Here is a 12,527-nt window from a genome sequence, read left to right as displayed (position 1 = left end):
AAAAATGCCACAAAAATATATAAATATACCTAAATACACTTTCCTGTCACTATAAATCGTTAGCATAGATAGATGAACAAAGATATATTATTTAAAGCAACTATATCATCATTTATAGACCAAGCAGAGCTAGATAACAATGGTGCACAATTTGAACAAGCTCACTGTGATGTCTAACTTATTTGTGATGCCAGCTAATTATAATAATAATAATAATACATTTTATTTGTATAGTGCTTTTCAAAATACTCAAATACGCTTTTTTTATACAATAAAAATATAGCTTTTTCTTCCGGAGAAATTAGAGTGTTCTAACACGTCTGGCCTGTGCTGTATTAAAATGCTTTTTTTCCTATTTTGTCCGTAGTTTTTTTACAGCTTGGAGTATACAAAAAACATATAAAACCACACCTGACCAATCAACCTCTTGTAAGTCAGTTGTACAAATGGAAATATTGTATAAGACTGCTGTAATTTGTACATAGTAAACTTCAACTATGAATAAAGAGATTACATGCAAAATAAAAGTGGTAAGACCTGGTTTGTACTTTATTGAAAATAGGAAAACAAGCACTCTTGTTACAAACAGCACAATAATAATAATAATATGACTACACTCACACATACAAAATCATACAAATCAAACATGCATCAGGTCTGGAGAAATTGTGCATGTTTGTTTAAGACCGCTACTGCTGCAAAAAAAAAAGAAAAAAAAAAGATATCAGACTGACCTAATAAACCAAATATATATTGATAAACGACTTATATTCAATTAAGAATGTTTCTCACCTTGGCTTTTTGACTCTGGACAGGGACGTAGAGCTTAAACTCTGCTGGGAGCTCATCCTCAGAATAGAGTCTGTCTGAGAAATACACCCTCCTAATACGACAGTTAGCGTGAATCTGAAAGGATAAGAGTCACATACAGTATTAATTGCTTACAGGAGACCTGTTATGCTCATTTTTCAGCCATTTGTATCGAGTTATGAACTCTATAGAGCAGCTACACACCATAACCCACACAGAAAGCTTTCTAGATCTTCCAGAATCTGCACCTACTCAGGTAGACAACTGACTGGTAGTGAAAAAAGGCTGTTAGCAACTCCAGTGTATGCGCACTATATAATGCTACACAAAATAAAGTGACTCTTTTAACATGATCAAGTGACGTTGGAAAGCCGTCAGACTTCCGGGCTCACCTGCACACGCAGCGTCTCGATGTAATTGGTTCCGTAGGCTCTCCTGGTGAAGTCTGACAGGTTAAACTGAATCTGGTTCCAGCCATCATCGAGCCTCATTGGCATGGTGCAAATGAACGGTTTCACTCGCGTCGTACTCTGGTAGTTACTTGCTCGAAACCGCCGGCGAACATTTTTATCATCCAACACCTGAGTGACGTAGCACAGCATGGTTTACCGTCAATACAACCTTTCAATGACCAGCACACAGGAAACGTGTCTTTACCTGGACTTCGAAGGTGAAATACTTCTTTAGGTTTTTGATGATCATCACAAGAAACGGCAACTTGATGCCCAATGTCTTCTTGGGGTCAGCTGGGCAAGTTATATAAGTAGTACTATAGAAAGGTTGAGAGTTACATCAGAGGAATGTTTAAAATAACTGATGTGATGGATGACTTAAGTGGAAACACACCTCACATTCGTCCCTTCCACCTCCAACACCAATGAGTGAATGTCATTATCAGTAATCCGCTTGATGTGACCGTTCCTCACCTGTGAAACAAACATATACAGTGATTTGTATTAGCAACGATTAATAATCATTTAAATCCGCAACAAATTGAATGCTTCTCCACCACTTGACTATACTTTTACTAAACACACCCAAAAATATGCACATTGTTTTCTTTTTTGAATGAAAACGTACTGAGAACAAACTAGTACGTTCTAATAATTCCAGTTCACCCACTCGCTTTGGCGCCACGGCATAACGAAAGTAACGATTCAAAGTGTAATTTTACCTTTTTGTCCCATATCTGAAGAGGTTTGCTACCTATGCTATATAATATAGAAAGAAATCCACTTTGGAATGTATTTTTGAACATTATATTCCCGTTTAGTCCTCTTCCGCAATAGACTGGATGATGAAGGTAAGGTAGCAAGCAACACACTTTATGTTGCTTCCGTTTCCGTCGCTTCCGTGTAATAAAAAAAGAGTTCCGCTGCTGAAAATATAGCTTTTACCAAAGCTAGATGAAATGTAAAAATAGTAAACACCAGCTGGTCTTGTTGAGTTCTGAAATAACAACGCACGTCGGCCATAAGTTAGCAAGTCTTGTTGTTTTGACGTTGCTAGGAACCATGTACTATGCTGAGTTCCCGCCGGGTCGTTACTGTTGATACACTGCAGTCGCCCGGGCAACGATTTGGTCAACAAGACATGTGCCGTTCAGAAACATGTAAACTGGTACAGTGATTTAATAGATATTCTAGAAACATGAATATTGACAGTTTAGGATGCGTTCTAAAACAATAAAATATTGGGAGATTTTTTTTATGGTTTATGATTTGCAAATTGTGTGTTTAGATGTTACAAAGGACAGTACACATACTTGTTTGTAGGCTATGGAGCTGTTTGATCAGCGAAATACATTCACATCAAGATATTTGATATGGAAAACAGTGACATTAAAATTAAGCGGTGCCCTGGTTTAATATGAGGTGTTATGAAGGGAATACACACGTTTTTTGACAATAGCAAACATTTTATTTATTAAAATTTGGAGAATTGCCCCATTCCAGTGAACACTCTCTTCATTAGAGCCCTTCAAAATAAAACTAATAAAAAATAAAAATATTGTCTTCAAGACTCACACCTTTTGCCCACATGTGGTCACAAATAGAGAATTATCTCCATAAATATATTTGAATTGGGAAAAAATATTTTACGAATTACCAATCACTCATTTGTAATTAGCATTGCAGCTTTAAATAATCACAAATAGTAAAACAATTACAGAAAACAATAACAATAAACTTGCAGAGTGCATAAACATTTAACAATGAGACAAATAAACAATAAAAACAATGATTTCTTGCATGTTAAAGAACAACTTTAATGTCACCGGCTACTTGTTTCGTAAGAAAACAAAACCGGATGTGCTGAACGTTGTGATGGAGCCGCATGCAATTCCTCTTCTGTACGCTAAGTGGTGCAAAAGAGCTACGACCAGTATGATGCATGGTTCAGCGATGTGTCAGTGTGTTATGTCTAATGACAAACAAATAGAAAAAACACAAAAATATCATATTGTTTGTGTGAGAAATTATATTATGTCAGCATGCACTCAAAAATTAAAAATTTACAGAACTCAGTGAAATTGCCAGTGATTGCAGAGCTTTACATCAACAGTACAGTAATCAGTGTGTACACCCACAATGCATTTTCAGCAAGTCTGTAATCTAAAAGATGGAAGAACGCGCTGATGTTGGGCATCACCATTTGGAAGCATGACCTTCATTTTCACCCGCCGCAGCTCTCAGGTCCTCCTCTGACTTCCATGTGCTATGATGCAATCCCTGCGGAAACACCCTACGACGTGATTGTGTGCTGAGATCCAGCAGGTCAAAGGAGTCGCAGGAGAAAAGACTATCCTCGCTCACCACGCTTGAAGGGCGGCTTAGGTGAGCCTCGGCACCCGCTTTGTCCTGGAGGAACTGCTGCAGAGCTTCTGGGAATGTCGCTTGGTCAGAAGACGGCGATGAGAGTTGTGCATCCGGGAGGTCCAGGCTTTGTGAGAACTTGCCGTTACGTTTGAGAATTCCTTTTCGTCTTTTCACTGCTTCTGGGCGCAGGCTTGGACTGTCATCTGCTGCCTGGACGCAAGTGGGCAAGTCCCCCACATCGCTCTCTTTGACTCCTGCTCTGGGGGAGTCATAAGCTGACGTCCCTTCATACAGGTTCTTAAGTATACCCTTCTTAGTTATTTTAGACGAGGGCTGGCTGAACGGACTGGTGGACAGAACATCGGCATGTGGGTGAGGTTTGAGAATACTTTTGGGTTTCTTTCTTTCCACATTGGAGGTGGAGCAAGACGCTCCCGCACTCCCACATGCTCCTTGTGCGGCCTGGGGAATAGCGTTCTCCTTGCGAGATTTTCGGACACTGACCGTTCCTCCGCTTGGTCTTGCTCCTCTTAGTCGCTCAGTCCTGAGAGGCAAACTGAAGTAATGGCCATGGGGGTGACAGCGGCTGAAGTCCGAAGAGAGGCCCCCTGACTCAGCAGTCATACTGTTGACAACCCGGCTTTGCCAGTCAATGTAGCGAGCCAGCAAGGGGGAAGGGCAGTCTGGGTGTGCGGGCAAAGTGCAGTCACACACACTTTCCTCATAACCCCAGTTCACCCACCAGTGGTTGGCTACATCCTCGATGGTGGCCCTCTCGTCCACGCGCACGGTCAACAGCCAGTCGATGAGCGCACAGGCGTCTGGTGGAAGCAGAGTCAACAGCACGCCAGTCAAAATACCTCAATAATCACGTCATTAAATGAATACCCCCCCACACATACAAAGATACAACAGCACTAGCAAGGTCTCAATAATAATGCTGGGTCCTGCAGCATGTCTTGCGGGTGAAGTATTCTTTAAAGGGGACCTATTATGCTTTTCATGCTTTGTAATGTTGTAAAAAAAATGATACCATATTTTAAAAAAAAGTGGCGACAGTCCCATGCGGAAACCCTAGTTCTCGACCGGAACTACATTTCTTATCTAACCATCCGACTGGGACCAAGTAAGTCACTGTTGATGTACTACACTGCTGATAGTGACATTACACAACTATCTCTTTAAAAACCATAACAGCCGCTTGTAGCTCGCCTGTGGGACAAAAACGAGCTAGCTAGCTGCCACCGGAGAGGCAAAATGTGTAAACAAAAATGCCACAAAGTCGAATAATATTGAAACATGAGCCATGTAGTGTAATGTGTACCTGACGGGGGGTCGGGTCTTCGGTAATGACCTTGACATATCTGCTTTGTGAGAGCGGAGTGAGTGATTCCATCAAATGGCATACTGCTGTACACCAGCGCATACAGCAGCACCCCAAGCGCCCAGCAGTCCACCTAGCACACACACACACACACACACACAAAAGGTACAACTCTTAAGACGGGGCTTCTGAAAAACTGCTCAAATCACTTAAGTCTGTTCAAGTCAAACGTGAGTTGATGCTGCATGCTTTCCGACCCACCTCTGGTCCCTGGTAGGGCCGCCCAGTCACTATCTCTGGGGAGGCATACAGCGGACTTCCACAGTAGGTCTGCAGCAGAGAGCCTCTCTGGTACTGATTGGAGAGGCCGAAGTCAGCAAGCTGAAAAAAAAAATGAATAAACTAAACATGTTGGACCTTTTATAGAATATTGCTGTACTGTGTGACTAATCTCTCTTTATAGGAGAAGGTTCCGAGTAAAGTACTATCACTGTTATATTTCATTTTAGATACACACACAACATAAAAGCAGGCAAGCTGGTTTTATGTGAGCCAAAAATGTCTGACCGCTCACAGCCACGTCATGGAACAATCACTCACTGCAGGCTCCAGAGCCTCCAGAGCTTCAGATATAATTAACATGCACACACTCTCACACTATCAGTGGTAAAAAAAAAAATACTCAAAAGAGCAGCAGAGTTGGCAGGCAGGTTGGGGGCCTGCCCAGAAAGAACTGATGGATATTATACTGTACATAGACATACAGAAGAAATAATAATAAATATGACCCATTCTCAATAAACTCTAATGCCTTCCACCCTCATCATCTATGTGCTCCTAGTTCTCCTATAGCTTCTATTTACACACCTTTACGGTCAGATCTGCATCCAGAAGAACGTTCTCCAGCTTGAGGTCTCGATGGACAACACCATTCTGCAAGAGACCACAAATAATTGATGCAACGACTCCACCAGCTTTCTTTCAAAATGGAAACAAAACCCTGTTTTGATGTTTGCCAAAGCCCTTATGCACACTCTATAATACTACACAGAGTTAGGAAACTGATACAGAGAGTGTATGTGGCCTACAGCCACGCCCCTAAGGAAGCTCGTCCCTCTGTGACATCACAAAGGAACACTTTAGCAACGCCCTCTGAAACCGAGCGTTTTGATCCATCCCAAACTTCCATCAGGGTTCACTTCCAAAATGCGAAAACCTCATTTTGTGAAACTTTGGCATGCTTTAACACCAGAATACTACATTCTACTACTACATAAGAACTAGAGCTGTTAAAATGCCCCCTTTTTTCAACAATACACTTGTCTGTGAGTAGGATGTATCAGTTTCCGTTCTGACCCATTTTCTGGCACTGGCGCTGACATCATAATAATAATAATAATAATACGCAAAGTGGAAGTAGAAATAACGCTCATTATACAAACATGCTAGTTAAATGCGTCAGCGTGTGACTGTACACATAAAATCCCAGCCTAATGCGCTCTTAACCCAAAAAAGATCCAAAGTCAATATTTTCTGCAGGATTAGGATTTAGCAGATTTAGCAGTACCGTATTCGCTTGCACGCTGGAACACTTGAGGTGCGTGCCAGACATATTTAATGCCGCGATTCATTGTGTGTGTGATTATTGAACCTTGTGGCAGTAGTGCACAGCTGATGTGATTTGCCTGAAGATGCTTCTGGCTTCTGTTTCGGAGAGTTTCCTCTTCTCCAGGATGTAATCGTATAGCTCTCCTTTGCTGGCGTACTCCATCACGATCACAATTTTATCCCGGCTCTCGAACACTGCATTGACACAGCGGATGCATTTAGTGGCAAATGGAAATTATACTGTTTTGTTTGATATATATATATATATATATATACTATATTCACAGTTACTACAGTACGAGGTACATTATTTAAAAAAAAAAAAAAAAAAAAAAAACCTTAAACTGAATTATGGAAAGCAGGAAGTGAACAAATGTAACAGTTAGTGATTGTAAAAGTACCAGATGGAGGGGTAGGATTTAATAAGCTTTGCTTCTTCCTACTCCTTTTGGACATGTGGAACTGGGAACTGATTATGTGATGCATTCAATTGTAATCTGATGCATGTTCAAATGAAATTAAACCATTACCATTTGGAATTTCTCACATTTCTGCATAAAATCACCACCATCAAATGTGATCTGATCTTTGTCAAAATCACACACATGAAAAAACAGTGTCTGCTTTAACTAAAACCGCCCAAACATTTATAGGGTTTCATATTTTAATGAGGAACTAGTGGGAGGAACATTTGATACTTTTTCATACCACTGTAAGCTTAAAATCTTGAAGTATTGAACATCACACCAAATAATTTATGAATAAATCAGGGTCCTGGAAGTCGTAGTTCGTAGTTATGGGATGCACTCAATTGTAATCTGATGCATGTTTAAATGAAATAAAACCATTACCATTATGTATTTACAGTTTGGTATTAATGTTCATGTTTGACAATATAGGAAATATTGGCATATTACTTCAATATGCATTGAAAATAACATTGTTGGGAGACATTGTACATCACCAACACTCACTTACACGTATCAATGACCGTATCAATAATACATTGATTAGCATTAGAGTGCGTGGCCCTTACCCTCGTGGAAGCGTATGATGTTGGGATGCCTGAGAAAAGACGTCATCTCAATCTCCCTCTGGATGTGAATTCTGTCCTGGTCGTCTGTGATGTGCTCCTTACGGATCGACTTGACGGCCACCTGAAAAAAACAAAAAACATTTCAAACATTTCATGTCAAAAAACTTCCTGTTTCACTTCCTAATCTAATGATGGAAAGACACATACATAAAAAACAATCTCTGGGTATTAGAGGTGATTATGGATGTTTAAAAAAAGGCAGCATGGTGAATACGAACACGCTCAGGCACAGAAGGTTGACAGCTGCGTGGCTCACACGCTCTGCACCCCAACTGAACCCCCGACCGGAGAACACACGCAACCCCCAGCATGAGGCCCTAAACCTCTTTGGACAGAGTACCTTGGACTAAATAAAACCGACTGCATTCATTCAAACATTTATGAGACGTTCTGAGGCCCAATTCACACGCTCCGTCACCCCGCTTGGATGTTACGCAACCATGCAAACACACTCCTGAGACCGATGCGACCTTCCCAAAACGGATTTGATAGTTTTTGTCTTAATTTAGAACCTCTTGACATGCAATGCTATTAAATGAAGGGATTCGTTTGATTGACGTGTCAAAGATTAAAAGTCAGAAGAGACGGAGTGAAGGGGGGCATCCTAATGTGTGACCCAAATACTGCTGGGTGCTGAGGCTATGAGAGGAAGTCAATATAAGACGCACAGGAAGCTTTGCAGTACAGGTCTGTGCACTGTGTGTTTTGTTTTAAAAGGGAACCTATTATGCTCATTTTCCCGCCCTTTGTATTGAATTGTGGACTCCTATAGAGCAGCGACACGCAATAACCAGCACGGAAAGCTTTCTAGATCTTTCAGAATATGCACCTATTCCTGCTGTCTTTCCTTGGATTTCCTGCTGCCTGCCAAACGGTCACTTTATTTCACCCGCTGTGATTGGTCACACTCCCAAAGACTTCCGGACAGCTGCCGAACACCACGTTCTAATTTTGTCGGTATAGGAGTTCATAATAAATTACAATTTATGTTTTTTTTTGCTTTTAAATACAGCTGTATGTGTTGGAGACTCAACTTGTAATACTTTTGTAAAATTAATAAACCCTTAGAAAGCTACTTGAAAAGTGTTGAGGAACTACTGGTAGTTCATAAACTCAAGGAGAGACACAACATCGCTAGTGGAAACGTGGTCATCACACATTTTATGTGGGATTACCTGCGTTTAAAATACTTGGGTGGACCCACTGATTGTGGTGGAAAAAGGCTATTAGCAATATGGTACAGTAAACCTCGGATATATCGGATTCAATTGTTCCCACTGGTTTTGTCCGATATAAGCGAAATCCGTTATATGCGTATACCGGAAAATGTCCGTTTTACGCATATATCGGATTTATATCCGGTATATGCGTAAATGGGATTTTATCCGTTATAAAAAGGCACTTCCTTGACTATGTTTCCAATGTACCTGGACGCGCAGGCAACGCTGCAAACGCTGCAAATGACGTCGTATAGCGGCCTGTCACGATTCGGCGAATCGGAGCGCCACGATGCGGCCATCCGATATATGCGAGGGAAATTTCATGGAAATGCATTGGAACGGGACTGGAGATTTTGTCCGAAATAGGCGAAATCCGTTATAAAAAATCCGATATATGCAATGAATTTTTATTGGAAATGCATTACAGAAAAATCGCTTCTTTTTTATCTGTCCGTTGTGAGCGAATTTCCGATATATCCGAGTCCGATATATCTGAGGTTTACTGTATGATATATATGATACAATATGAATGCATGTTATCTAGGGGGGTCTGTATGATGTTCTTCAGTCATTCTGTAGGAACACCCTTGAATCAGATGACCAAGTGTTGTGCACACAGCAGCAGGAACCTCCTCTCCTCCATGGTCACTACCACACAACAGCGCTCTCTGTCTTCTTTCCAAAAATAATGTCAGTTTTGTTGCAAACAATCCTTGGTATGTGCCCACTGCCGGTGCAGGGAATTCAGCGCTTACGTACCCTTCCGCTACCAAAACCAATTACTCATATAGACACAATGTTACAAAGCTAGTTTAGTCATCAATTGCTATCGGGAATCTGAGTGGGCAATGTTGACATAATTGTGTGAGGGAGACCTATTGTGGAAAACTTCATCCCTTGTTCAAGTGTTGGGTGAGTCAGTCTAAAGGCATCTCAGCAGGGCAGCATCCTAACCATGAGCTCACCCACACAAACACAAAGAAGTCAGAATACACTTGGAGTACATGGGAACCATTTTTGGACACCAGAGTATCTGTTGTGTATCTTAAATGATGCAATATATTTCTAAATTCCAGTAAAAGTTATGTGATATCCTGTACTTTTGTTCTGTTGGTATAACTTACAAAACAATACAGGCTTTCATGCACGTACTCACCGTCTTCAGGCTGACTCTCTCCAACGCCTTCTTCACCTTTCCGTAGGCCCCCTTCCCCAGCGTCTCCATCAGCTCGTAGCGGTGTTTCAGGTTGTGTTTGTGCTGGTGCTTCTTCATCTCCACGCTCGGGCGGCTGGCTTCATCCGACCTGCCCGGGGGAGAGTCCCGCAGACAGCCGAGCTCGGAGCGGTCCCCCTCGCGTCTACCCATCTTGTGTACGCACCTGTCAGGAGCAAGGCGACATACATCTGTACTATACTCGTGTACTATACCCGTGTACTATACCCTTTGTACAAGCTTCGGAGAAAAGTACTGAATACAAAGATGACTGAAAACAACTCAGTATTAAGATACGCCCAAAAAACAGAGCAACAGGGGGAGAGTTAAGGGGTCCCGGTGGGCGGAGCCTCGTCATTCCAACGCCGGCTGTCATGACAGCACTCTTGGCTAGGGTGCAGTATCCCACATAATCCAGCAGGAGGTGCCGTTTTCTTTAGTTCCAATATTCAAATTGGACTGGAGTGTTGCTATTGTGTTACCGTGAATAAATATTGTAAGTCTGTACAGATAAATGAATAAATAAATATAAATAGTGAGGATAAGCGGCATAGAAAGTGGATAGATGGATTACATAGACATTTTATTAACCTTTGTTTTGAGTTGTAATTAATCAAAGTGTCGTCATAGCTCAAGTCATCTATAAAGTGAGTAATTACAAGTAGCCCATAATAAATAATGCAGTATTAACCAGCAATAGAATAAAAAGGAACAAATGTTCAAGTGGGTCAAAGGTCATGCAATAGTACAGTAAGCTCATTTCAGCAAAAACAAGCAGACGCCGCCAACCACATAAGGACACGTGCAAGGTCAGGCCTTGGGACGAGATATGCTACGTGCATATAAACAAATATTTCATCAGCAAGATATCACCTGATCATATCATGACGCTGGAGACATCTTGGATCATCTAAGACGATGCAGACATCGGCCGGGAGCGAACTCTCTTTCACTTCCGTCAGCAGCTCTGCTATTCTATTCTGATTCCTCACGAGCGTCACGGGGGTGCTGGAGCCTATCCCAGCTGTCTTCGGGCGAGAGGCGGAGTACACCCTGGACCGGTCACCAGCCCATCACAGGGCACATATAGACAAACAACCATTCACACTCACATTCATGCAAACTCCACACAGAGATGGCCGAGGGTGGAATCAAACTCGGGTCTCCTGGTAAATTTATTATCATGTTTTCAGATTACTTGATTATCACACAAAAATGTCACTAGAATACAAAAATTATGAAAATATTCTATAGCTGCAGCCTTAATGTAAAAAATCTGTGCATGCTAGTCTGTGACCTGACCTGGAAATAATGTCTGAATGCCAACAGCACCACCTTGTGGCAAGAAAGGGAATCTCATCTTCTTCAGCTGTCTGAGATGTATTCAATGCTTTACAAGTAGTGTGTTTTAATTAACACACACACACACAAGTTTACAATCATTCATAATACATTAACAAGGCTGTAAACAAGAAATATATTAGAATATAGCACCGTAATATCATATGGTAATACATTTTTCTACACTTTTCTGATTACCAATGCTATATAATGTACTGTGCGGGAGTACACACCCGAATACAAACCATGGAGGAGGGATTATTTGTTGCGAAAGTTGCTGAACCGTTGCCTGGCTGGAGATAATTTACCATTGTGCTTTGTCAGAGATGGCTTCCTTATGCTCGTCCTGTAGGAACACTTACAAATCAACATAATGTTGTACTATTTCTACATGGTATTTGTATCTTTGAATGTGATGACAAAAGTGCAACATAGTACATTTTACACTACTTCAGTACATTTTCATATAGACCCAGTATTCTTACTGATGTGCTCAAAATACTCTTTATGTCAACTTTTTATTTTCTTTCAGCGTACCTAATCATGTCTCCTTCTGTGGTCCAGGGGATGGGAGCATGGTGCACAGAGACGCACACAATGCCTGACCAGCTGTCACTGATTCAACTAATGTGTCTTGTTTTGCTTATGAAGTTGCTCAACTGAATGCGTGGAAAAAGTTAGTCATTCTGATATGTCATAATACTGGATTGACACCATAACCTTTGTTGCACAGTGACAGGCGTATTGGTATTTTGTGGATATTTTAGTGTACTTTTGAGTTCTGAGAGTCCTGACTAGAACCAGGAAATATGACTTCCTGTCGCTCAGAGAATAGACATTTAAACAGCTCTATTTGTGTACAAGTCTTGAGTCAAAGTGGCGGTCGAGTGTGGAAGGGAGACGGTCGTTGATGTGTTTGAGAACCAATCAGGGACGTCGTCATTGAGGCTAGTTATGGTTGAATTTTTGGGTACTGGGATCATATTATTATAAACCCTTTTGTAAATGCCATCTGATTGTTACTGGACTGCACTCTGCATCAGAAACAACCTTCATTAATGCCGAGGATGGCTGACAGACAATCGGTCACACTCCC

The 12,527-nt window shown here is 41.3% G+C and overlaps 2 protein-coding genes across 6 annotated transcripts in view; both read right to left on the bottom strand.

Moving 5' to 3' along the window:
• Nucleotides 1-535: 535 nt before the first annotated feature.
• Nucleotides 536-2,181, bottom strand: cfap20 (cilia and flagella associated protein 20). 2 transcript variants are annotated; one of them, XM_058083589.1, is made up of 6 exons: nucleotides 1,985-2,181; nucleotides 1,657-1,736; nucleotides 1,468-1,579; nucleotides 1,203-1,391; nucleotides 793-906; nucleotides 536-692 (listed from the first exon to the last, which is right to left on the bottom strand). In XM_058083589.1, exons 1-6 carry the CDS (start codon nucleotides 2,066-2,068, stop codon nucleotides 690-692), a joined length of 582 nt encoding a protein of 193 aa, XP_057939572.1. In that variant the 5' UTR covers nucleotides 2,069-2,181; the 3' UTR covers nucleotides 536-689. The 2 variants fall into 2 exon arrangements, with proteins under 2 accessions (XP_057939572.1, XP_057939571.1); XM_058083588.1 differs by having other exon boundaries at nucleotides 536-695; nucleotides 1,985-2,174.
• Nucleotides 2,182-2,723: 542 nt separating this feature from the next.
• LOC131136568 (NUAK family SNF1-like kinase 1) overlaps nucleotides 2,724-12,527 on the bottom strand; it is a 23,262-nt gene continuing 13,458 nt past the window's right edge. Inside the window, exons 1-8 of one of the 4 annotated variants that reach the window (XM_058083586.1) lie at nucleotides 10,964-11,110; nucleotides 10,034-10,256; nucleotides 7,598-7,718; nucleotides 6,605-6,756; nucleotides 5,821-5,886; nucleotides 5,215-5,334; nucleotides 4,954-5,086; nucleotides 2,728-4,450 (exon numbers count right to left, since the gene is read on the bottom strand). In XM_058083586.1, coding sequence (XP_057939569.1) covers nucleotides 3,459-4,450; nucleotides 4,954-5,086; nucleotides 5,215-5,334; nucleotides 5,821-5,886; nucleotides 6,605-6,756; nucleotides 7,598-7,718; nucleotides 10,034-10,256; nucleotides 10,964-10,971 — 1,815 coding nt within the window. In that variant the 5' untranslated portion in view covers nucleotides 10,972-11,110 and the 3' untranslated portion in view covers nucleotides 2,728-3,458. Of the gene's footprint in view, nucleotides 4,451-4,953; nucleotides 5,087-5,214; nucleotides 5,335-5,820; nucleotides 5,887-6,604; nucleotides 6,757-7,597; nucleotides 7,719-10,033; nucleotides 10,257-10,963; nucleotides 11,111-12,527 lie in introns of those variants that run through there. The other 3 variants (XM_058083585.1, XM_058083583.1, XM_058083584.1) reach the window with 3 other exon arrangements.

The sequence above is a fragment of the Doryrhamphus excisus genome, chromosome 10, assembly GCF_030265055.1.
Source record: "Doryrhamphus excisus isolate RoL2022-K1 chromosome 10, RoL_Dexc_1.0, whole genome shotgun sequence".
Taxonomy (NCBI): domain Eukaryota; kingdom Metazoa; phylum Chordata; class Actinopteri; order Syngnathiformes; family Syngnathidae; genus Doryrhamphus; species Doryrhamphus excisus.
Note: the sequence above shows the minus strand (reverse complement) of the source record. Positions and strands in the feature narration are given on the sequence as shown.